We start from the raw sequence: 23033 nt of genomic DNA on the forward strand, positions 1-23033 counted from the left end.
TCATAAAATGTGCAAAAGCCAAATAAAAATAATAATAATAAAAAAAAAAAAAATACAAAAAAATAATAATGGTGGGACTGGTTTCTGTCACTGTAAATCGTTTTCTGTCATGGGATATGAATGTGAATGAATTCTGAATGTGAACCTGAATGAATTAGCCTACTCACTCTTTTGAGTCGGTTCTTTTGTATGAAAATGTCAAATGAGTTCGGACAGCTCACTACCCCACTGAATCATTTGTAGCGGTTTCCCACTACTAATAGGTTACTTTAAAACACAGACAACAAACTGTTTGATGACGTGGATGTTTACCTATAACCTAATAAAAACCCCTCAAGAGCGTCCCAGCGCTTGCCAGCGGTGAAGAGGGTCTTCAAGTTTAACACCTGCGCATGCAGCTTGTGAACCACTTACTACAGGTAAGACTTTTTCCTTCTAAGAGAGAAAAGATTACTTTTCTTATGCTCATTGTACACTTTGCATATTTTTTTATAGTACTGACTTAATTGCAGATTCGCTGAGGTTTGGAAAGTTGAGGACTTTTGGTCAGTTAACACGACCTCGGTGTGTCATCATGCATAATGCAACTAAAATTATAATTTAATATTTTGATTGAGATAAAATAAGTTGATTGTTAAGCAGTTTGACATAATCGCATATTGTTTCGCAAAATTATTTTTGATGGTTTATATTGAAGGCTTATATATATATATATATATATATATATATATATATATATATATATATATATATATATGTATATTATGGCATGCCGTTCAGGAAATAATTATATTTATAGTATGAAGTTTGAGTGTATGGAATGAAAGTCTGAATATATGGAATGAAACTCCGAATATATGGAATGAAAGGCTGAAAAAATATATATAGAATCAAAGTCTGAATATATGGAATGAAATTCTGAATATATGGAATAAAATCTGAATATATGGAATGAAAGTCTAAATATATGGAATGAAAGTCTGAATATATAGAATTAAATTCTGAATATATGGAATGAAAGTCTGAATATATATAGAATCAAAGTCTGAATATATGGAATGAAAGTCTGAATATATATATAGAATCTCAAATTCTGAATATATGGAATGAAAGTCTGAATATATATAGAATCAAAGTCTGAATATATGGAATGAAAGTCTGAATATATGGAATGAAAGTCTGAATATATGGAATGAAATTCTGAATATATAGAATCAAAGTTTGAATATATGGAATGAAAATCTGAATATATAGAATGAAATTCTGAATATATGGAATAAAAGTCTGAATGTATGTAAAAGTGTGAATATATGGAAAGAAAGTGCAAATTAAACAATTCTCACTGAATAATGTATAGCTTGCTTTATCATTATCAGAGCAATAGGCTTTTGAATTGTGATTCATTTAAAATGTCATTCCCAGAAATTTTCCAATATTTTGTTGAACTACAAGACTTTTTTTTTTTGCAGCAGCTGGTCATACTCCAAACAACACAAACACACTGAAAAAAAAAAAAAAAAAAAAAAAAAAAAAAAAAAAAAAAAACTAAGTCAACTAAAATATTCCAGTTGTCACTTAAATACTTTTAACATTTTTTTTTTAATTTTTTTTTTTTTTTTTTTTTTACAGTGCAGTTTGGAGTCTATATCACATCATCTTGAGGATCATATTTCCATTATTGCAACATTCTTAATGCATCAGATTTCCTTCAATAGCTACAAATTTTGCTCCATAAATTCAGACATTCATCTTATATATTCAGACATTTATTCCATATATTCAGACTTTTATTCTATATATATTCTGACTTTCATTTTATATATTCAGACTTTCATTCCAAATATTCTGACTTGCATTCTATATATTCTGACTTTTATTCTATATATTCAGTTTCATTCCATATATACAGACTTTGATTCTATATATATATTCTGACTTTTATTCCATATATTCTGACTTTCATTCTATATATTCTGACTTTCATTCCATATATTCAGACATTCATTTTATATATTCATACTTTCCTTCCATATATTCAGACTTTCATTCCATATATTCAGACTTTCATTTCATATACTCATATAGAGATTTTCATTATATATATATATTCAGAGTTTTGTTCCATATACTCAAACTTCATACTATAAATATAATTATTTCCTGAACGGCATGCCATAGTATATGTATGTATGTATATATATATAAATATATATATATATATATATATATATGGTGCACACAACATACCACATAAAATAAAAAACTATTAATTGCAATGTCTTTAAGTCTCTAAAATTATAAAGTTTAGTTCAGACTAATCCTATGATGTCATGTGATGCAATTCTCCAAAACCTGTGGTATTACTATTAGTGTAATGCCATTACCTTGAAAAATTATGAATAAATGAATGAATGAATGCAGGTCATGCTCATCCCTTGATTTTATTATATATTTAACATCATTGTTAAATACAAATGTTTGGAAATGAATTCCAAGAGTACATTTCTGAGAACTTGACATGTACTTTAAGAGTTTTAATTGACTTTTCTTTATCATGGACATTGTGTTTGATCCATAAATTTAGGCTTGTTTGTTCTGTTGCACTGAACAGCAACGACTTGATTTGGTGTAAAAGACTTTGGAGTTTAGAATGCAACAGCACAAAAATGTAGTTTATGTAAAGATGATAAAACTAAAATAGAAAATGCAAAACAAGTAAACAACATCCCATCAAAAATTTCCAAATAACCTCAAACAAATTCAGCTGAGTGGGATGTATTACACAAATTCAAAGGACTGTAACAAATTTGCATATGAAAGCCCACAAACTCATTAATATGCACTATGTGTTTTCACCCTAAAGACATTTCACACAAACTTTTTGTCAACTTAACTGAAGAAAAGAACTTCACTACAAACATTTCACAGAAACTTAACTTAGAGTATCGTAAAAATAAGCTCATACCTAAAGTTTTTTACTTGGACAATTGTGATGGTGCCTCTTGGAACTATTCATTCCTTCAATCTGTCCTCATTATGCCAAGAACCGGACAATCTTTGAGCAGTTCATACCAGTCCTGCAGTCAACATGAGTACCAGCACTCAAATACACCAGCAAACTGATCCAACCAATAACCAGCCTGGGAAAAGGTATGTGGAGATCTTTATCATATATCATCATGTATCATGTTGAATTTCAATTTTATAAATCAAATATCAATGCATTTTTAAAAGCAAAACTGAGGTGACAGTGAGGTATTTACAATATAAGCAAATTGGTTATTTCTTTGAGGTTTTAAAAGCAGAAATGCGAACAATATGATTTTAAAAAGTATAGTTTATAAAGTTTGTTCTGTCATTTTTCCAGTCATTTTAGGGTTTGTGTTATTTTTAGGTGTTTCATGGCAAAAAGTTGAAAAATTGGAATATTCGTTTAATAATGAGACACTTTTGGTTCTTTAAAATATTGTGAGAATTGATGTTGTTATGTTAAGCTACAGGTTACAACAAATAAGAATAAGATGTTAAATGTCCCGTTTTTCTAAAGAGCTTGGCAGCACTACTTGGAAAAAACGTTGACGTTTGTGCTTTTCACCAAACACACTCTGAATCAAAATAAGTAGCGGAAATGAAATCAACTCTGCTGCCAGTTCTGCCACTCTTGTTTACAAAGAGCATCAAGTCTGTCATTTTGTAGGGATGCCAGTTTTAAAGCAACCTAATGTGCCCTCTCCCTTGTGGCTGTTATGTCAAGAACTGAAGTGAAAGAGCGAATAGAAGTTTCCATGACTGATGGGAACTAAATTCACACATTTTGTGAGCTCGCGAATGTCAACAAAGCTGCTGAGGCCTTAGTTCTTAGTAACCCAAACGTGTCATTGTGTGGGCTTACAATGCTGTTAAGCGGTTGCGGCATGTGATTCATGACTACGGCAGCAAGAGCCGGGTCTGACTGTAGGGAGAGCCAGAGTCCACTGCAATCTAACAGTCCAGCACTCTGTGTTTCAGCTTGGATTGTTCACCCATGACAGAAAATTTGCAGCAGGATGCTGGAGATGGATTGTGTAAATTGAGTAACTATTATTTTGTTTATCATATTTAGAGTTTAGAGATCTGGATTATGGTCAGACCATCTAATCCTGTTGTTCGCATCATCAAATTTTTAGTCATTGAACTGTGATTATCTCTTATTCAATGCAGCAGAGAAAAAGAGCATTGAGGAGGTTCTGGCAGTTGCAGAATTGGCCCCAGCCCAATCCCTGTGGACTACAGAGGCCAGCGGATCAGTTCAGCTGAGAATGGATGAACTTTGTCCAGAACAGCCCATCACTGTGCATCAGATGTTTACCAACTCAGTTCAGAAGTACGGCAAGTTGACCGCTTTGGCAAGCAAAAGAGGAAACAAATGGGACAAAGTGACGTTTTCGGAATATTATCACCTCAGTCGAATGGCAGCCAAAAGCTTTCTAAAGGTGATCTTAGAGCACTAATCTATACATAATTTTCATGTTACAAATTTAATTTGCACAGCTCATTATCATGTAATTTATATATTAGATATAATACAATAATATTTTGAAATTCTCCTAGCTTGGCCTGGAGCGATTCCACAGTGTAGCCATCCTGGGATTTAATTCAGCAGAGTGGTTTATTGCTGCTGTTGGAACTGTCTTTGCAGGGTGAGAAATACCCATAGTGTTAAGTTTAAAATTTCACTCTTGTAATTGTCTTTCTAAACTTGAATTGCACTGCATAATTGAGGTGCAGCTGGTTTTTGCATAGTCAAAGTACAATGTTAATTTCTCTATCCAAATATTCATGACAGAATGCTTAAATCAAACATTTAAAGGATTAAATGCATGCTGTGCTTCACTTTTTGTCTTTCGGATCACATGCACAATGCAGAAACCAACTGTGTTCCAATTAACATGCTGTTTAAACCAGGGGTCTTCAACTCTGGACCTCGAGATCCACTTTCCTACAGAGTTTAGCTCCAACCCTAATCAAACACACCTGAATAAGCTAATCAAGGTTTTCAGGACTGATACAATGTTGCAGGTAGGTGTTTAATCCAGGTTGGAGCTAATCTCTGCTGGGAAGTGGATCTTTAGCTCCACAGAGTTTAGCTCCAACTTGCCTCAACACACCTGCCTGGAAGTTTCTAGTATGCCTAGTAAGAGTTTGATTAGCTGGTTTAGGTGTATCTAATTGGGGTTGAAGCTAAACTCTGCAGGACACTGGCCCTGTTCCGGGGGCCTTTAACATCAAGTGCAACCCTAAATGAAGTGGGAAGGGAGTACTAGGTCTAGGATCACTGCCCTCACATCTATATTTTTGTTTGTACTAGGGGTATAATGGCAGGTGTCTATACCACAAACTCGGCAGATGCCTGCCTCTACGTTGCTAAAGACTCAAAAGCCAATGTCATTGTTGTGGAAAATCAAAAGCAGCTGGACAAGATTTTACAAGTAACATTTGATCTACTTTATTTTCTCAACCTGGACCTCATCATACTCAATGAGCAAGCTGATTAATACTCCTGTTTATCTTGTTAGATAAAGGATAGTCTTCCACACTTGAAAGCCATAGTACAGTATTCTGGATCTTTGAAGGAGAAGTTGCCCAATCTCTATTCAGTGAGTGTCCGATATGCAGAGAACTGTTACCTTGTTATCATGTAGGCCAGGGATGGGCACCTTCGGTCCTGGAGGGCCACTGTCCTGCAGAGTTTAGCTCCAACCCTAATCAAGGATTAGGGTTGGAGCTAAACTCTGCAGGACAGTGGCCCTCCAGGACCGAAGATGGCCTCCAGGATTTAAGCTGCACATCCCTGATGTAGGCCAAAATTACTCAAAGAGTTACCATAACTGTTTGTCTTTGAACAGTGGGAAGAGTTCATAGGACTAGGAATGGAAGTCTCTGATCAAGAACTAGATGAAGTCATCAGTAGCCAGAAAGCCAATCAGTGCTGTGTACTTATTTACACCTCTGGGACGACTGGATCACCAAAAGGAGTGATGCTAAGCCATGACAATGTAAGCTGCTATGGAAAATGACATTCACAATCGAACATCAGTGTTGTGTTGCAAATTATTGATAATTCTGAATTCTGGATTTTAATAGATTACATGGACAGCCCACCATGCAAGCAGGGCTGGAGATATGCAGCCAGCTGAAATCAGGCAAGAGTCTCTTGTCAGCTACCTTCCTCTCAGCCATATTGCTGCTCAAATCTATGATCTCTGGACAGGGATCCAGTGGGGGGAGCAAGTTTCCTTCGCTCAGCCAGATGCTCTAAAGGTAAATGTTCAAGAACAGGACTTTTGTTTAGCATTAGGTAAGAAGTCCCAGTCCTGCTCACGGAGGGCCACCTTGCCAGTGATTAGATCCAATACGCCTCCAAATATGTCTCCATTAGTTTCTATCAATCTTATACATTCTGCTCGAAGGTGGAACCCTTGATTCAGATGCTGTAATTCATGTCATTATCAAATATCAGTGTTGTAGTCAGGACCAGGCCAAAAGCCGAGGAGATCAACTCCAAATCAAGTCAGAGACTTGAAGTTGGTTTAGTCCAAAGACCAGAGATCATGAAAGAGATCAGTACAAGACCAAGATCGTGAAAATACACCAATGAGGGATTTAACAATGACCACCCAGAGCCTAGAGAAATGAGCATGCCTGGCAACCAAATGGTGCCGCAGATAGAGTTCACAGAGCAGTATATGTACCACCAGAGAACTGTCTTTTAGTCAGTGGAGCAGGGGTGCCCAAACTCAGTTCTGGAGGCTCGGTGTCCTGCAGAGTTTAGCTCCAACCCCAGTTAAACACACCTGAACCAGCAAATCAAGCTCTTACTAGACATACTAGAAACTTCTTGGAAGGTGTATTGAGGCAAGTTGGAGTTAAACTCTGCAGGACACCAGCCCTCCAGGACCAAGTGTGGGCAACTCTGCCAGAATGAGAAAAGCTGCCGGTTTATTGGAGTTTGAGAATGGTGCGACACCTTAAAACTATGCATGTATGCAACTATGCTATAACAATGCATGAAATAGGCCAAAGATCACTGAGATTGGACGATGGATGATTGGAAGAAACAGGCCTGATCTGACAAATCAAGATTCCCGGTGCATCACATCGACGGTTGAGCATGGATATGCCGATTAACAACAAAGGCTATGGCACCTGGATGCACCGTTGAGTGGACACAGGCTGGTTATGCTGTGGGTGATGCTGTCTTAAGGACACATTAGGCCCCATTATCCCAATATCACAGTTCTTGACAACAGTTAGGTATCTAAACTATAATCTAGACCAAATGCACCCATTCATGGCAACTGTGTTCCCTGCCAGTGATGGCTGTTACCAACAGGATAATTTGCCATACCACACTGCCACAATTGTCAAGAAATATTTCAAGGAAAATTATAGTAAATTACTGTTAATGCCCTGGCTTCCAAATTCACCCAAGCTCTGAAATGTTGTAAAGGATTAATATCTACACTACACTGGTCTGGTGTTTATATGAAATGTTATGCTCCATTTTAGGGGACTTTAGTAGACACTCTTCGCGAGGTAGCCCCTACAGCCCACATGGGCGTTCCTCGTGTTTGGGAGAAAATTATGGAAAAGATCAAAGAAGGTATTTCACGGTGTGGATACATGAAAAGGAAACTGGTGACATGGGCTATGTCTGTTAGTCTGGAGGCTAATCAAAGATTAACCAAGTAGGTCAATAGTTTTACAATATATAATTGTCCATGTTACATTCAGGTTATTTGAACTTTTTTTGTTTTATGATCATTGTCTTCAAATCAGGGATGATGAGAAGTCATTCCTCTTCACTCTTGCGGACAGCTTGGTCTTGCAAAAGCTTCGTGCTGAGCTGGGCTTCTCCAATTGTGTGAAGTTCTTCTCAGGGGCAGCACCTATTGGAAGTGAAACCCTTCAGTTCTTCCTTGGCCTCAACATTCGGCTGTATGAAGCCTACGGGATGAGTGAAAGCTCAGGACCACACTTTATGTCTGGACCAAAAGCATATCGATTTTCCAGGTGAGCCTTCTTATCTTAACTTACAGGTTGAGTATCTTCAATCTCAATCTCAACTATCAAGTTCACTGTGTAACAATTCCTTAAACTCTTGTAGCTGTGGTAAGGTGGTTCCAGGCTGCAGGTACAAACTATTAAACGTAGATTCTGATGGCATTGGAGAGGTGTGTTTTTGGGGCCGCAATGTCTTTATGGGATTCCTCAACCTGGAGGATAAAACAAAGGAGGCTTTGGATGAAGATGGATGGCTTCGGTCTGGAGATTTAGGAAGAGTAGATGAAGATGGCTTTCTTTACATCACCGGAAGAATAAAAGGTAATGGATAATATTTTGAATCCTACACATTTTTACTAGCTTTGATGCTATAATTGGATTTTAAAAATCGCATCTCTTTCTATTCAGAGCTTATCATCACGGCTGGAGGAGAGAATGTTCCCCCACTTCTCATAGAGGATGCTGTGAAACATGAGTTGCCAATCATCAGCAATGCCATGCTGATTGGAGACAAGAGGAAATATCTGTCCATGCTGCTAACGCTAAAGGTAAACTATGCTTTGACAAAGGTTTTGGCTTCAAGACCTTGAAAACCATTTAGGTCAGGGGTATCCAGTCCTGTTTCTGGAGGGCCGCTGTCCTGCAGAGTTCATCTTCAACCTTAATTTAACACATTTGAACCAGCTAATCAAGGTCTTTCTAGGCAAATTTCGAGGCAGGTATGCTGAGGCAAGTTGGCGCTAAACTCTGCAAGACTGTGGCCCTTTAGTTTTCCACCAGCATGAACCAGGTGCTAGTTCAGAGCCAGTGCAATTGCTGGTTCAGAGTTGGTTTGACTGACTGATGTTCATGGCTTTGCGAGCCTACATAAGCATCCAAACATGGCCAATCCAACGTGTTCATGCTTCAAATGTTTCTGTTTGTTTTGTTGGTCACGGTTACCCCACCCTCAGCCCCTGATGCAAGTGGTTCTTCCTTCTAGACCAGCAATGTATTGGTGCTAGTTAAGAACCACTTTTCCTTGGGTGTCGAAAGAACCGATTTGAAACTAGGCTCTGGCTCTGAACCAGCACTCAAACTGCCTAGGTGGAGAAGGGGTACAGGACTGAGTTTGGACACACCTGATTTAGGTTACTCTGTTCTTCCTTTGCTTGGATAGTGCACAATCAATCCAGAGACTACAGAGCCCACTGACATTCTTAGCTTGGAGGCTGTGGAATTCTGTCAGCGGCTTGGTAGCTTATCGACAAAGGTGTCGGACATCATTGGAGGCAAAGACAAGCTAGTGTACCAGTCCATTGAAGAGGGCATTGCGCGGGTCAACTCAAAAGCAACCTCAAACGCCCAACGCATTCAAAAATGGATCATATTAGGGAAAGACTTCTCAATTGTTGGAGGAGAACTAGGTGAGTGCTGTTAAGATAGTGAACTGAACCGAACAAAATGTGCATATTTTGCTGATTATTGCTGCTGAAAGTCAATTATTATCATGTTTTGGGCTGTACCAATCGGTCAGACTGTGAAAAAAACATTTAGAGTAACTATAGACTGTTAAAAGTTATTACAAATCAAGAAAAGTGCAAAAAACTGAGGAACAAAGGGTGTTTGTGGTTGGCCAAACTGAATCCGATGACCCCTTTAATTAATACTGCTTAACTTTAGTTTGTCAAAATACTATGTCCTTCTCTATTTGATTTAGCCACATGTTTTTTCATGGTGTAGACAGCATCAATTAGCAGAACAACGTATTTAGCAGTACATTAACTGTGCAATCCATGCTGTTTACATCAGAGTATTGCCAATATGGCCGTGCATCTGGGTAACTGACCAAATCAGGTGCAAAAGATGTCTAATGCTTGTATTTGTAGTTCTTTTGAACCTGAAACAATAGCTATCTCCAAGTTATAAGAGAATTATGTTATTTTTCAGGTCCTACAATGAAACTACGTCGCCCAGTGGTGTTGCAGATGTACCACAGTGAAATAGAGAGTTTTTACAGGGAATAGACAACCTCCAGACTGGCTGTATCTCTATTGGCCAATCATATTGTAGAAATTTGCCTCTTAATGATTTATTTTTTTAATCTAACACCACAAATTGACCTAATTTTTAAAAATTTGCTATCACTAAACTTATTAATTGTCTTCTATGTAAATTGGATGTTATATGTTTAATATTCCTGTATGTTTTGACCAGATATTAAAAATAAAAAACTAGTTTGTCTATGGATATGCTTCATATGGTAATGCTCTAATCTAGTTAATGCAGTATTATCATGACCACATAAAAAGTGCTCTGTAAAAATAAAGACATGGGTTGTTTTGTCCATAAAAATAGACATATATATTCCATCCACAGTCATGTCTTGATAGTACAATCATTTCACAATTGACACAGCAAAGGTCAGGAGCTGTTTGAATTATATTAATTGTTAACCATAATGCAAAGTTCATAGCTGATGTAAAAGCTTAAGCATAAAAAATGTGAAACATATTCACTTTTTAACGGACTTAGCACACTTTAAAGCAAAAAGACTAAATAATGCAAAATACCCTTTATGTATTTAAGCCTCTTATATTTGGACAAGATTATTCCTGTCACATGGCAGAATGGCAAAACACATCAAACCAGAGAAAAATCCAGTCAATAAATACAGTTGATCTTGGATTATGTAGTTCCTTTTTGACAGATTAAAACAGCTCACAAATACAGTCACCGAAAGACAGGAATTTAAGACAGTGCTTTGCGGTTCTGGAAAAACAAATGCAGACACTTAGTAGAATTGTGCGCAGATATCAGAATGATACGAAGATTAATTTTTTTGACCATTAGTTCTTCAGACATCAGATCCATAGACACTAGAAAAGCCTCAATCCATGTCCTGCACTCTTCGGCAGATGTCAGCTGTGAACTCTGAGCACTTAGAGTTTCCACCAAGGTCTTTGGTTAGAACCTGAAATATAAGATGGGTAGTACACATAAAAATAAGTTCTGTTTTGATGGCAGAAGCTAAATTCATATTCAAATTCAATGACTGATCCTACCTTCTTGTCACGTATCGTGTCGTAGCAGGCGGTCTCAATCTTTTTAGCATGCCCATGCAGTCCCATGTGGCGCAACATCATGACGGCACTCAACAAAAGGGCGGTGGGGTTCGCCATGTCTTTGCCTGCGATATCAGGGGCAGTTCCATGTACCTAACACATGCAAAACAAGAGTTAGGATATGTGATCCTATTTGATCAAGCAAATGCATCAGCCTAGAGTCCAATACATACAGATTCAAATATAGCAACACCATTGGCTCCGATGTTTCCACTGGGAGTGACTCCAAGACCCCCAATCAATCCAGCACATAAATCACTGAAACCCAAACAGAAGTCTGGTAAGACTTGCACTTCATAAATAATCACATATGCTTTTATTTTATGATGTTGTATACAGACTCACCTCAAGATATCACCATAAAGATTAGGCATTACAAGTACATCAAACTGAGAAGGATCTTGCACCATCTAGTGGATAATCACAACACATAGCAAGAACTGAATGAAAATAAAATGATTTCTGGGTCACTACATTGAATATTCTAATCCAGGGGTGCTCAACCCTGGTCCTGGAGATCGACTTTCCTGCAGAGTTCAGCTCCAACCCTGACCAAACACACCTGAACCAGTTAATCAGAATCTCAAAGAGCACTTGATAATTACAGACAGGTGTGTTTGATTAGGATTGGAACTAAACTCTGCAGAAAAGTCAATCTCCAGGAACAGGGTTGGGCACCCCCGTTCTAATAACTCACATAAATTAAAAAAAAAGTTTAACAAAAAAATATTTAACACAGTTAACACAGGGGCAGGGCGGGGCTAGGTTTGGCCACCCCACCCACCAAAACCCACAACTACTAAAAAATGTAGTTTATTTAGACGCAGAATGTAGTAATGAGCACGTCAAACGGTAGACTTTTCAGTCGGGCGCTCCCACATCATCTCAGCAAGAGGCGCGAGTCAAGCGAACGCAGAAACGGTACCGGTGACGAGGAGCTTCAGAAGAACATCAGTGAACTGTGGTCAGATGAGATGTTGTCAGGTCATGTGTCAGTAAAAACGAATCTTCCTGTCCTGTCAGCCGTTATACTGTGCTCGTAGTGCGCTCTGCAAGCGCGCGCACGCACAAATATGCCGAAGCGTGCTCTATTAGGCTATAACTATTAAAGTGCTGTATCATATTCAAACGCAAATGAAACTACGAGTATGTAGTTAGTCGTAGTTATGTCGCTAGTTAAGTCATGAAGTTACAAAAAAGGCGACTAAAGCTGCCTTTAAACTGTGCATGTAAGTGTTTATTATTTAAGAGTCACATTTAAAGCAGTGTCAGATCCGCTTCATGTTCAGCAGCAGAAGCGTTTAAAGTAACAGCAGCCAAAATATCCTAATAACCATCTGCTGTGATGTCTGTTAATCAAAGAACAAAATTTAAAAAATAGGAAATTAATAACTTCTGTAGTTTTAAGCTTTATCTTTTATTTAATTTAGATTTTAGTGTTTGATAACTATTAAATTTGGCTACATGTTCTTGCACAGGTAGCTATGTGACAGTTATTATAATGGGTTTATGTGAAGATTGTTTTAAGTTCACTTAAATTACAAGTCTAATAGATGTTAAATTAAAAGCTCTCAATTTTACTATAATGTTGAATGGGTAGTCGATCGTTAAATATTAGGAAAAAAATCATAGAGACATCAGGTGGTATTCAGGCATAAAAAAAGATGGCATTAAAGAAATATCAAAAATATACTTCCTTTACGTTGTTTCTACATTTATTTGAAGATTGGTTGTGAAATTCTAGCAATATAAAAGTATAATTAAAAATTGTAATGTTAGGTGGGATTAATCGCAATTAATTTCAGAAAAAATGTGTGATAATTAGTTTATATATAATTTTTTTTTTTTTTTAATTGCCATTTTATATGTTTTACAGATGAAAGATGTGTAGAACAGGCCTAATGAATGAAGTGTCGTAAACATACATTGAGACAGACTGTATCCAGATACATCTCTGTGAATTTCACATCCTTGAAATTCTCAGCAACCTCTCTGCACTTCCGCAGGAACAGACCATCAGACATTCGCCTAGAAGACATCACTGAATTTAGCATCTTTGTATAGTACAATCATTTCGTAATTTGACCTAACAAGACATTCCTTACCAGTAAAACTTCTATAGAAATTCTTAATAACTACAAAGTTGTGATTCGTGACTCTTACATGATGTTGGCTTTGTGAACGGCGGTGACACTGGTTCTTTGGTTATTCCTGGCGTACTCAAATGCATACTCAGCGATGCGTCTGCTGGCCTCCTCTGTGATCAGTTTAATACTCTGCACAACTCCATCTACGATCTGATTAAGAGTGAAAATAGAGCAAATATTAATACTAAAATAAACAGCCAATTTTGTTCAAATCACTTTATCTTGACAAAAACATTTTTAGGTTTTAAAAAACAGGGTCAGGTTAGTTCAAACAAAGGGGCAAGATATGATGACTGCTGGACAAACTCAAATTTAAGTTTTGTATAGGAAGTTTCATATGGTAGACTTGATCTGTAAGCTTATGGTTTTATGTACACAACCACATCATGTACCATTTACTGTTTGGGGTCTGTAAGATTTTTTTGTAACGTCCATGGAAAAATTGAGAAAAGTAAAATTATTTTTGAATTTACAATACAGTTCAAATGTTTAGGGTCAGTATGATTTTTAAAGGGACCCCAAGGTATTAAGACTGTATGGCTTAATGTAAAATAAATGATGTCTCTTATTGAAATATGTAGTAGAAAACCCATGAAAGATTTAAGTTATTTAGAAAAAACACATTGTTTTATACATATTTTGGACTATGGGGGGTGCCCTCATTGCAATGACATCAAATAGTTGCTCTTGGTGAGCTACTGGCGCTACCTGTTGCTATTTTTACAACAACACAACTTGGAAAATAAAATACAGATACGATGACCGCAGCTACTAAAGGAGCTTACAGGTGGCGATGGCTATAAGCATAGGCTCAAACCAAATGCTTGTACCATTGATTTTTCCCCACAAGGAGTCTAAACGGCCCGGATAGAGTGAAATCCATGCTGAGAAACTTCTTCAGTGGCAAGCGTTTACATCCTGTTTACATCCTGCCAGGATGGCATTTCTTGTCTCTGCCATTAGTAAGCTCTTTCAGTAACTGTGGTCGACTAAAAGCCTCAAAAGCATCAGGGCTGAAGTGCAGAGAACAAAGACCACAAGCACCTTCCCATTCTTTTCTCCTCTTCTTATCGCTAGAAAAGCAATGAAGCCTTTCATCACTTCTCTTGTTGCCCTTCAACTAAAAATTACAACCAAAAGCCGCACAAAATGGCAATGTATCAGTATTTTTTTTTTTTCTGAGTTCTGTTTATTTTTGAGAGTTGTATTTTTCTAAGGTAGTGCCGGTAGCTCACCTAGTGCAACCATGACATCACTGAAATAATGGCGCCCCCATAGTCCAAAATATGTATAAAACAATGTGGATTTTTTAAATAATGGGTTTTCTAAGACATATTGTCACATCAATTCCCTTTGATGTTTTTGTCTCTCACAAAGGCTTTTATTTTTGTCAAAAATCACAGTAAATACTGTAATATTTAAAACAACTGTTTTCTATTTTAATATGTAATTTATTCCTGTGATGCAAAGCTGAATTTCATTAATAGCATCGTTACTCCAGTCTTCAGTGTCACATGATCCATCAGAAATCATTCTGATATGCTGATTTGCTACTTATTATCAGTGTTGAAAACAGTTGTGCTCCATGTTTTTGTGGAAACCACAACACATTTTTTCAGCATTCTTTGATGAACAGAAGGTACAAAAAACAATTTATTTGCAACATGTATCTGTTATATTCTAAATGTTTTTACTGTCACTTTTGATCATCTTAATGCATCCTTGCTGAAAAAAAGTATTAATTTAAAAAAAATAATAAAATAAATAAATCTCACTGACCCCAAACTTTTGAACGGTAGAGAACAAGTTCACAACGTGAACAGACAGAACAGGGAAGACTGCATGAATGGACTGTGACGACCCGAAGGTCATTTCACATAATGCTACGACACACTATGGACTGGGACCAGAGACAACTGATTTATAGCAGCCATGTGGCACCTACCTAAAGAATAAACAGCACTGAAATATGAGCTGTGCCACTGAATTCCCGCTAGCGCTGCATGAGAAACTGGTTAAGACAGCATTAGATGACAATAGCACGACCTTTGACATTTATGAAGGGAGCCAATCAGCTGCGGAGGGCTCCAAAAGTCAAACGTCATCCTATTGTGCTACACTGCACCTGAAGGTCTAAATGCAGACACCGTTGCAGGAAAAAGTATGTGAACACCATAATCCGGACGTCAGGATGAAATGCTTTGGCATGAAAACAACGATTCATGTGAATCTGAATCAAAAGAGTTCAAATACCTTTTCCTGCAAATGCAGATCTCTAAAGTATAAATTAAAAGAATAAGAATGACCATCCCTAGTTTGGTTGAGTTAATGGGTAAATAGTTTAAAATGCAGGTAGCCACTCATACTTACCACATGTTCAATCCCACTGTACTCTCCTTCTGTGTTTTCTCTGATGGTGACCAGATCCACATCGGTGTAAGGTGTCTTATAGCCTTCGATTGACACGCAGGGACGCACATTGGCATACAGGTCGAAGGTCTTTCTCAGCAGCAGGTTCATGGATGGGTGTCCAGCAGCAATTGGCGTTTTCAGGGGTCCTGGCATATATGATGACGATATTAGTTTTATATTTAGGGGTTCAAGCACGTAGTGCTGAAACCCTATTATAATTGTTAGAGTGGCCAAGGATCAGCAATCTCCACATAAAACTGCAGACCAAACTGTAAATTGTAGAGACTTTTTGTGAACTAGGTCTAGGTTTTTCGCTTGATCAGAACCAAACCAGTACAGAAAGACACTCAGGATAGTGAATATTAACAGTTATCGAAAAAGTTAAACTTTTGACTCACCATAGAAAAGGGGAGCCAAAACGTTCGAACGTTTTACTTTTAGTAAAATGCCTATAACTCCTGAACAGAATGAGATATCTCCGCCAAACTCAAAACACTTGTTTGTTGTTGTAAGAGCTCAATCTGAGGTCAGTGGTGCAGGCCACTTGGTGGCGCTATAGAAAAACGGCTATACCTACACAACCATTTGTCCTATGGACATGAAAATCACTGTGCATGGTCTTGGTCCAAAGTGCCACAAGAGACTATAAGGACATTTGCGTATCTCAAAAAACATGGCCGCCTTTGGCCGATGAACTCTGAGCACCAATTAGGGGGGCCTGTTTGACTCACGGGCCCAAAGGTCTGTTACAAATTTATAAGAAATCGGCCAATGTAGGGTGATATCGCATTTTTCAAGGGCATAAACGATTTTATATGCATGATATCCCTATAATACGATAGACCTCCTCGTTCTGAACAACTTTGCCTCTTGAACCACTGCTGTCAATCAAACCGTTTGTTAAATGATTGAGAAGATGTGAAAAAACCTACTTTTGCAAACTAGTCCTACATTTTTCACTCAGTCTTGAAAAATGCGGCACAATTCTCTGGACTCTCTTAGGTCAATAATTAACAACAAAAATGTTGAATTTTGTCCTTTGTTTAGCTATATCGGGGTCATTTAGAAAAGGGGAGTGTACAAATATATCTAAAAGCCTATAAATCTTAAACAAAAACTCAAAACTTCACAAAACTAGGTGAGCTCATGTGTCAGATAATTCTAAACATGCATGCAAAGTTTCATGAAGATCGGACCATAGATGGTGCTATAACAATTAAAAATCATCACATTTTTATGGTAAATTACCTGGATTATGGTTTTTGAGGAAAGCATTTCAGGATTTTTCTTCATATAATGGACTTGATTGGTGCCCCGGTTTTGAACTTCCAAAATGTAGTTTGACACCCCTGCTCTAAACGATCCCAGCCGAGGAAGAAGGGTCTTATCTTATCTAGCGAAACGATCAATCTTTATTTTTTTGAAAAATAAAAATTTGTATGCTCAAGCAATACAAATTGCTTGAGCATACAGGCTCTGGGATGTGTAGCACAGGCTCTGGGATGTGCGTCCACAATGCTACGAATTAGTGATGGGTCGTTCTTGAACGATTCGTTCATTTTGAACAAATCTTTAATGTGACTCAGGAAGAATGAGTCATCTCGGGGAATGATTCATTCAGTTGTGGATGCACAACATCCTATTAGGTTCTGTACTGGAATTAGTTCACCTGTTTCGAGTCTTCGGGTTTTTTTGAATCGTTCGTTCATCTTATGGGGCTGTCATGTGATGCTGATTTTGGTAAAATGAACAAAATGAACGGAATGACTCAAAAAGATTTGTTCATTTTGCTGAACGAGATTTAAAGGTCCAAGTCGGTAAAATGATCCGAACTTCCCATCACTACTACGAATCACGTCTAAGTTCATCGTCTGTGTACTCCGGCTCAAAAAGGTAGAGTATGGCGACAAACTCCATCTTATTTTCTCTTACAACTTCAGAATTGTCCTTCATCATTGTAACAGCATTTGACTTACTTGCACTTAGTTTTTGTGCGTTCGCTTTGTAAACACTGGGTCTAGTTTCGCCTACGTTCCGCATGACCTTTCGGTGTTATTCAATAGTACGTAGCAAATTGTTGTTCTGGAAGTGGACTTCTCCTTTAAGCACTTGAACTTTGCAGCTATATTCACTATTAAAATCTGACCCAAGTAAAATGTACCTTTTAGCCCGATTTTGTGTTTGTCCATTGACTCTTTGGCCTCAGGAGGGATCATCCACTTGCCACCGGGTCCTTTGATGGCAGTGACATTTCTCTCTTCCCACTGAATAGGGGCCTGGGTGAAGAAAAAAAAATTCACAACTAGGACTTAAAGCAGGGTACAAAAGGGTTAAAAACACAGCAGCTCAATTTTAAACCTGATGCATGCGGAAAACCTGCATAATGCACTTGTTGCAACTTGCAACCTAGGCTGCATTCCCAAAAAGTAAAACAAAAGATATTACCTTAGCTGCTTCAAATATCTTCATTACTGCAGTGGAGATCTCTGGACCGATTCCATCTCCAGGAATTAACGTTACAGTTTGAATCTGTCAAAATAAAGCACAGAAAACAAGACTTAATCAGAACATTAACCACAAGTATCACAATCTGGCAATATTTTTGCTGTACATAAAACTGTTCAGACAAGCATTTTGAAGGATTCACTACTACAGTACAAAAAGTCATCAAGTTTGAACTGCTAGTTCCTATAACTAATGCTTCCAGAATAGCAAGGACAACTAAAGGCATCCAGTTCAAGTTTTGCTGTTTGTTTTGAGTAGCCCTGACTCGCTGCCAAAAAACCAGCGCCTTCAAATGAACAGTCTTGACTAAAGTAACTATTCAACTGGCACATCTACATAGTTTCTTCAGGCTGCAAAATGAACATTTAAGACTTGTTTTGTGACTGAAGCTTTATACTCAAGGCTGGGTTATTTATACTTTATAATCAAGTCCAAGTAAACACATAAAACTTCTATAAAAAGGATTTGACAGGGGTATCATCTTCCAAAAATACTTTGGTAATACCATCGTTACCTTTTTGTTAGCGTCATCCAAAAAGTTAGTTGAGTAAAGTCCGTTTGTAACTTTGTAGCATCACAAATCATGGTACATGGGTGAGTGTTGATTTGAACTTACCCCTCTGGAGAAGGTTCTGGGCTGTGGGCTTTGAGTCTTTATGGCTCCCATTACACGGGACACCTACAGAGACAATTTCAAAGGTACAAACAGATCAATACCACTGGAAGATGGCCAAACCATCTATTGAAAAGCAAGCAAATTACCCATGTGTTTTTAAAAAGAGTTGCGTTTGATGCAACTGCTACTACGGCTGATCTAAACTGTGGCTCTTTGCAAACAAGCACACAGTAGCTACAGCATTTAATTAGAGTGAGCCAGACTTAAAAGAGCCTGTTCCCATTAACTCTGCATGCAAACTTTAAGTGTTTTTGTACACACAATGCAGAAAGTGCAATTAAAGCATTAAGCATGTAAAAGGTGAATTACACCAGGGATTAAGGATTAAATAAATGCAGACATTTGCCAATTAGTTAGGTGATTAAATGCAAGTACAGTGTGTTGTCCCTGGTGTAAAACGAGAGGTGTAGCTTCACAAACCTGCATGGTCAAGTATATGAACATTCAATTTGATTAAGCCTAAGAAAAGGCTACGGGTCACTGATGATCAAACAGAAATTAAAACAAACCCCTCAAAGAAGACAGCAGATCTGATGGGGACATTACTTGTTTTTTGAGAAAAAGCAATGTGTATTGTGAGAAATGGTCCCATAAAACTGTGACGCAAGATATGCAGCCTCAAAAGAATTTGGACTCTTTGCCAAAAAAAAAAATCTAAATTAATTTCTGTTCAGAGTCACACTTATTGCATATCCAATATGCATATATATATGCAAATTATCCAGCACCCTTTTCTTGTTTTTTTTAAAACAAAAAAGGAGCTTTAATAGGTTTTAAATTCAAAAACAAAAGATACACTACTAGTCAAAAGTTTTTGAACAATAAGATTTTAATGTTTTTTAAAGTCTCTTCTGCTCACCAAGCCTGCATTTATTTGATCCAGAGTACAACAAAAGCAGTAATATTGTGAAATATTTTTACTATTTAAAATAACTGCTTTCTGTTTGAATGCATTTAAAAAATGTAATTTATTCCTGTGATCAAAGCTAAATTTCCCACATCATTACTCCAGTCATCAGTGTGACATGATCCTTCAGAAATCATTCTAAAATGCTGAAATGCTGTTCAAGAAACATTTATTATAATTATTGTAATTATTATTACCATCAATATTTAAAACAGTTGAGTACATTTTTTCCAGGATTCGTTGATGAATAGAAAGATCTAAAAATCAGCATTTATCTGAAATAAAAGGCTTTTATATACACCATTCAAAAGCTTGGAGTCAGTATTTTTTTTTATTATTAATTTTAAAGAAATTAATAATTTTATTTAACAAGGATGCTTTAAACTGGCCAAAAGTGACGATAAAGACATTTATTATGTTACAAAAGATTTCTTTTTCAGATGATTAGATATTTTCAGATATACTGTTCTTCTGAATTTTCTATTCATCAAAGAAAACTGAAAAAAATTACTCAGATGTTTTCAACATATTAATAATAATAATAGTTTTTAAGCAGCAAATTAGAATATTAGAATGATTTCTGAAGGATCATGGAGTAATTCTGCTAAAAGTTCTTCTTTGAAATCAAAGGGATAAATCACATTTTAAAGTATAATAAAATAGTATTTTGGATCAAATAAATACAGGCTTGGTGAGCAGAAGAGACTTATTTAAAAAAAAAAAAAAAAAACGTGAAAAATCTTACAGTTCAAAAACTTTTGATTGGCAGTGTACAATCAAAATGTAGACAATTGTAAGTATCAAAACACTTTTTGGTTGTGACCTCAGGTACTTTCTTTGTTAAGAAAACTTAAGTTAGCTTTAAGGAAAGGTCTAGTATTTTGACTAGTAACTGTCATGCATTTTAAGTGTGGCATTAAGTGTCCAAACACATTTTGGGCCATTGTATATTCGTGAAAATTATTCATTCTCTGATATTATGGTTTGCAGAGCTAAGACCCCCCCATCATTCACAACTATTTTTAGATTGTATTCCTCTATAAAATGACTAAACTCCATCATAACCCATAGGTTATACTTAAAACACCAGTCTGAAGGACAGCAAAGATTCTCCTGCATCTTCTCAGGTCAGGACTCATCACTTATATATTCAAGATTATTCAAGATTGTATGTTCTAGAAGAACATTTAGTTCATAGACTAAAGCTGGTCTAGTTTAGTCTTGACACCAGTCAACTCTAGTTCAGTCAGCCAAGGTTTCGAGGTGACCTTCATCCACCAGATTTTTTGGTTGGTTGGGTGGTTTGTCCTTAATGGTTCTCCTAGCACATTTAAATCGACTGAACTCATTTTAAAACTTAATTTCACCCTGTCTATTTTAATGTCCATGTCAGATTTGCCATCTATAATGACTATAAGCCACAGTGCGCTAATGCGTACAGCTAACTGACTGAATTGAGATGCGCGTCTTACTTCCGGAGTCCTGCTCGCGTCATTTATCCGCACGCCACATCTCTCGAGTAGTTTTATGAGCTGAAAAAGCAAGAATGTCGTTTGAAATTTCACAACCTAATCTTACTGTCCTCGTAGTTTGAGTCTACACACTTTTGGGGGTGTTAAACACAATAATGTGTGGATGGTGATGATGAATGCAGAGGTTGAACATCTGCTGGCGTGATTTAGCCACGCGTTCAACCGAGATCAGTACGCATCCTGCCATTCTCCCAATTTCATTTATATTTGTTAAAAGACTAGTAGATGAGTTCACTGACAGTTGTGAAGTGTGTTAAACATGTAAGTGCTGGTGTGAAGGGCATGCAGTACAGGGCCGCTGTGGCATCTCTTTTGCAACGCAACGTTTTCAGCGCAAGCTAAGTATATATTTGCATTTATACTATACAGTCATATTTGGCATAACAGAGCACGGACTGTTATAATCTGAAGTTTGCCATTTAATATAGTACTTACCGTTGACCTCCACGCGTTTCCAGCCATCCTGTGCTAATCGTGCTCTGGCGACTACTAACTCAATGCAGCTATCCGGTGTCTCATCCTCTAGTATGAGTATCAAAGGTTGCCAGATTGCAACCATTCTACTAGGAAACAATGCGTTACCTTATGGCAGTGGTTTTCAGTCGTTTTGATGTCACCGACCCTCAAATTTGATAATATTGGTGCGAGGGCTCTCCATCGTAAAGGCAAATATTTTTTCATGTATATAATAATAATATAATATATATTTTTTCAGGTATTATCATGTGATAAATTACCATGTATGTATTTTTTTTTAAAAATTATTATTATTTATATATATATATTCTTTTTGTGTGAATGCTGTTGAATGTTGTGAATGTTAGATTATTATTGTTACATTATTACATTTTCCCAATTACCATGTATTTATTTTTTTTAAATAAATGCATTTATTTTGAACCTTTAAAAAATAAATAAATAAAATAAAAAATTGTATTTACATTTTTACAACGTTTTTCTCCAATATATATAATTGCGTGAAAATTGTGTGATTACATTTTCCTAATCATGTATTTTTTTTTTTTAATAATTTATTTAAGTTTTTTTATTTTTTAATTGCATTATTTAGTTATTTTATTATTATTATTATTATTATTAGTATTATTATTATTATTTATTTTTTTTTTTACATTATTACTTTTTTTTTTTTAAATGGCCACTTTTTTCCTCAGAATTATGAGTTTGTCTCACAGTTGTGACTTTTTTAAATTGCATTATTTAGTTAGTTTAATATTATTATTCACGCAATATATATATATATATATATATATTTATTTATTATTATTATTATTATTATTGTTGTTGTTATTATTTACGTTATTATGTTTTACTAAAAAAAGGCCACTTTTTTCCTCAGAATTGTGAGTTTGTGTCTCACAGTTGTGACTTTTTTTAATTGGATTATTTAGTTAGTTTATTATTATTATTATTAGTATTATTGTTATTATTATTATTATTACATTAAGTTTTTCTAAAAAAAAATGGCCACTTTTTTCCTCAGAAAAGTGAGTTTGTCTCACAGTTTTGACTTTTACATTTTTACAACGTTTTTCACACAAAAAAATACTTGTAATTGCATTATTTTGTTTGTTATATATATATATATATATATATATATATATATATATATATATATATATGTATGTATGTATGTATATATATATATATATATATATATATATATAGTTTTTGTTTTGCATAAATGTT

The 23033-nt window shown here is 36.2% G+C and overlaps 2 protein-coding genes across 5 annotated transcripts; one reads left to right on the top strand and one right to left on the bottom strand.

Moving 5' to 3' along the window:
* Positions 1–258: 258 nt before the first annotated feature.
* Positions 259–10259, top strand: acsbg1 (acyl-CoA synthetase bubblegum family member 1). Of its 3 annotated transcripts, none has more exons than XM_051099692.1 (15): positions 259–419; positions 3045–3150; positions 4009–4073; positions 4201–4472; positions 4591–4679; positions 5348–5468; positions 5556–5636; positions 5886–6035; positions 6124–6300; positions 7549–7727; positions 7819–8052; positions 8147–8364; positions 8452–8591; positions 9203–9449; positions 9973–10259. In XM_051099692.1, the coding sequence occupies exons 2-15, from the start codon at positions 3089–3091 to the stop codon at positions 10047–10049; spliced, it is 2112 nt and encodes a 703-aa protein (XP_050955649.1). In that variant the 5' UTR covers positions 259–419; positions 3045–3088; the 3' UTR covers positions 10050–10259. The 3 variants fall into 3 exon arrangements, with proteins under 3 accessions (XP_050955649.1, XP_050955650.1, XP_050955651.1); XM_051099693.1 differs by having other exon boundaries at positions 4009–4064; XM_051099694.1 differs by lacking the exons at positions 259–419; positions 4009–4073.
* A 187-nt stretch (positions 10260–10446) lies between these two features.
* idh3a (isocitrate dehydrogenase (NAD(+)) 3 catalytic subunit alpha) lies at positions 10447–21881 on the bottom strand. Of its 2 annotated transcripts, XM_051099695.1 has the most exons (12): positions 21762–21844; positions 21267–21326; positions 18828–18890; positions 18152–18235; positions 17868–17982; positions 15665–15852; positions 13311–13444; positions 13073–13175; positions 11493–11557; positions 11321–11405; positions 11088–11240; positions 10447–10996 (listed from the first exon to the last, which is right to left on the bottom strand). In XM_051099695.1, exons 1-12 carry the CDS (start codon positions 21786–21788, stop codon positions 10913–10915), a joined length of 1161 nt encoding a protein of 386 aa, XP_050955652.1. In that variant the 5' UTR covers positions 21789–21844; the 3' UTR covers positions 10447–10912. The 2 variants fall into 2 exon arrangements, with proteins under 2 accessions (XP_050955652.1, XP_050955653.1); XM_051099696.1 differs by lacking the exon at positions 21267–21326 and having other exon boundaries at positions 21762–21881.
* Positions 21882–23033: the final 1152 nt, after the last annotated feature.

Source organism: Labeo rohita, chromosome 25, assembly GCF_022985175.1.
Source record: "Labeo rohita strain BAU-BD-2019 chromosome 25, IGBB_LRoh.1.0, whole genome shotgun sequence".
Taxonomy (NCBI): Eukaryota; Metazoa; Chordata; class Actinopteri; order Cypriniformes; family Cyprinidae; genus Labeo; species Labeo rohita.

What these genes read in the sequence shown, in the direction of transcription:
- acsbg1 (XM_051099692.1), top strand. Translation starts at nt 3,089, where the DNA reads ATGAGTACCAGCACTCAAATACACCAGCAAACTGATCCAACCAATAAC. An exon ending in AGTTGCCCAATCTCTATTCA is followed by an intron (nt 5,637 to 5,885) that starts GTGAGTGTCCGA and finishes GTCTTTGAACAG; the next exon opens with TGGGAAGAGTTCATAGGACT. An exon ending in CATCACCGGAAGAATAAAAG is followed by an intron (nt 8,365 to 8,451) that starts GTAATGGATAAT and finishes CTTTCTATTCAG; the next exon opens with AGCTTATCATCACGGCTGGA.
- idh3a (XM_051099695.1), bottom strand. Translation starts at nt 21,788, where the DNA reads ATGGCTGGAAACGCGTGGAGGTCAACG. An exon ending in CCAGAACCTTCTCCAGAGGG is followed by an intron (nt 18,236 to 18,827) that starts GTAAGTTCAAAT and finishes TTATTTTGACAG; the next exon opens with ATTCAAACTGTAACGTTAAT. An exon ending in GTGTTGCTATATTTGAATCT is followed by an intron (nt 11,241 to 11,320) that starts GTATGTATTGGA and finishes TGCATGTGTTAG; the next exon opens with GTACATGGAACTGCCCCTGA.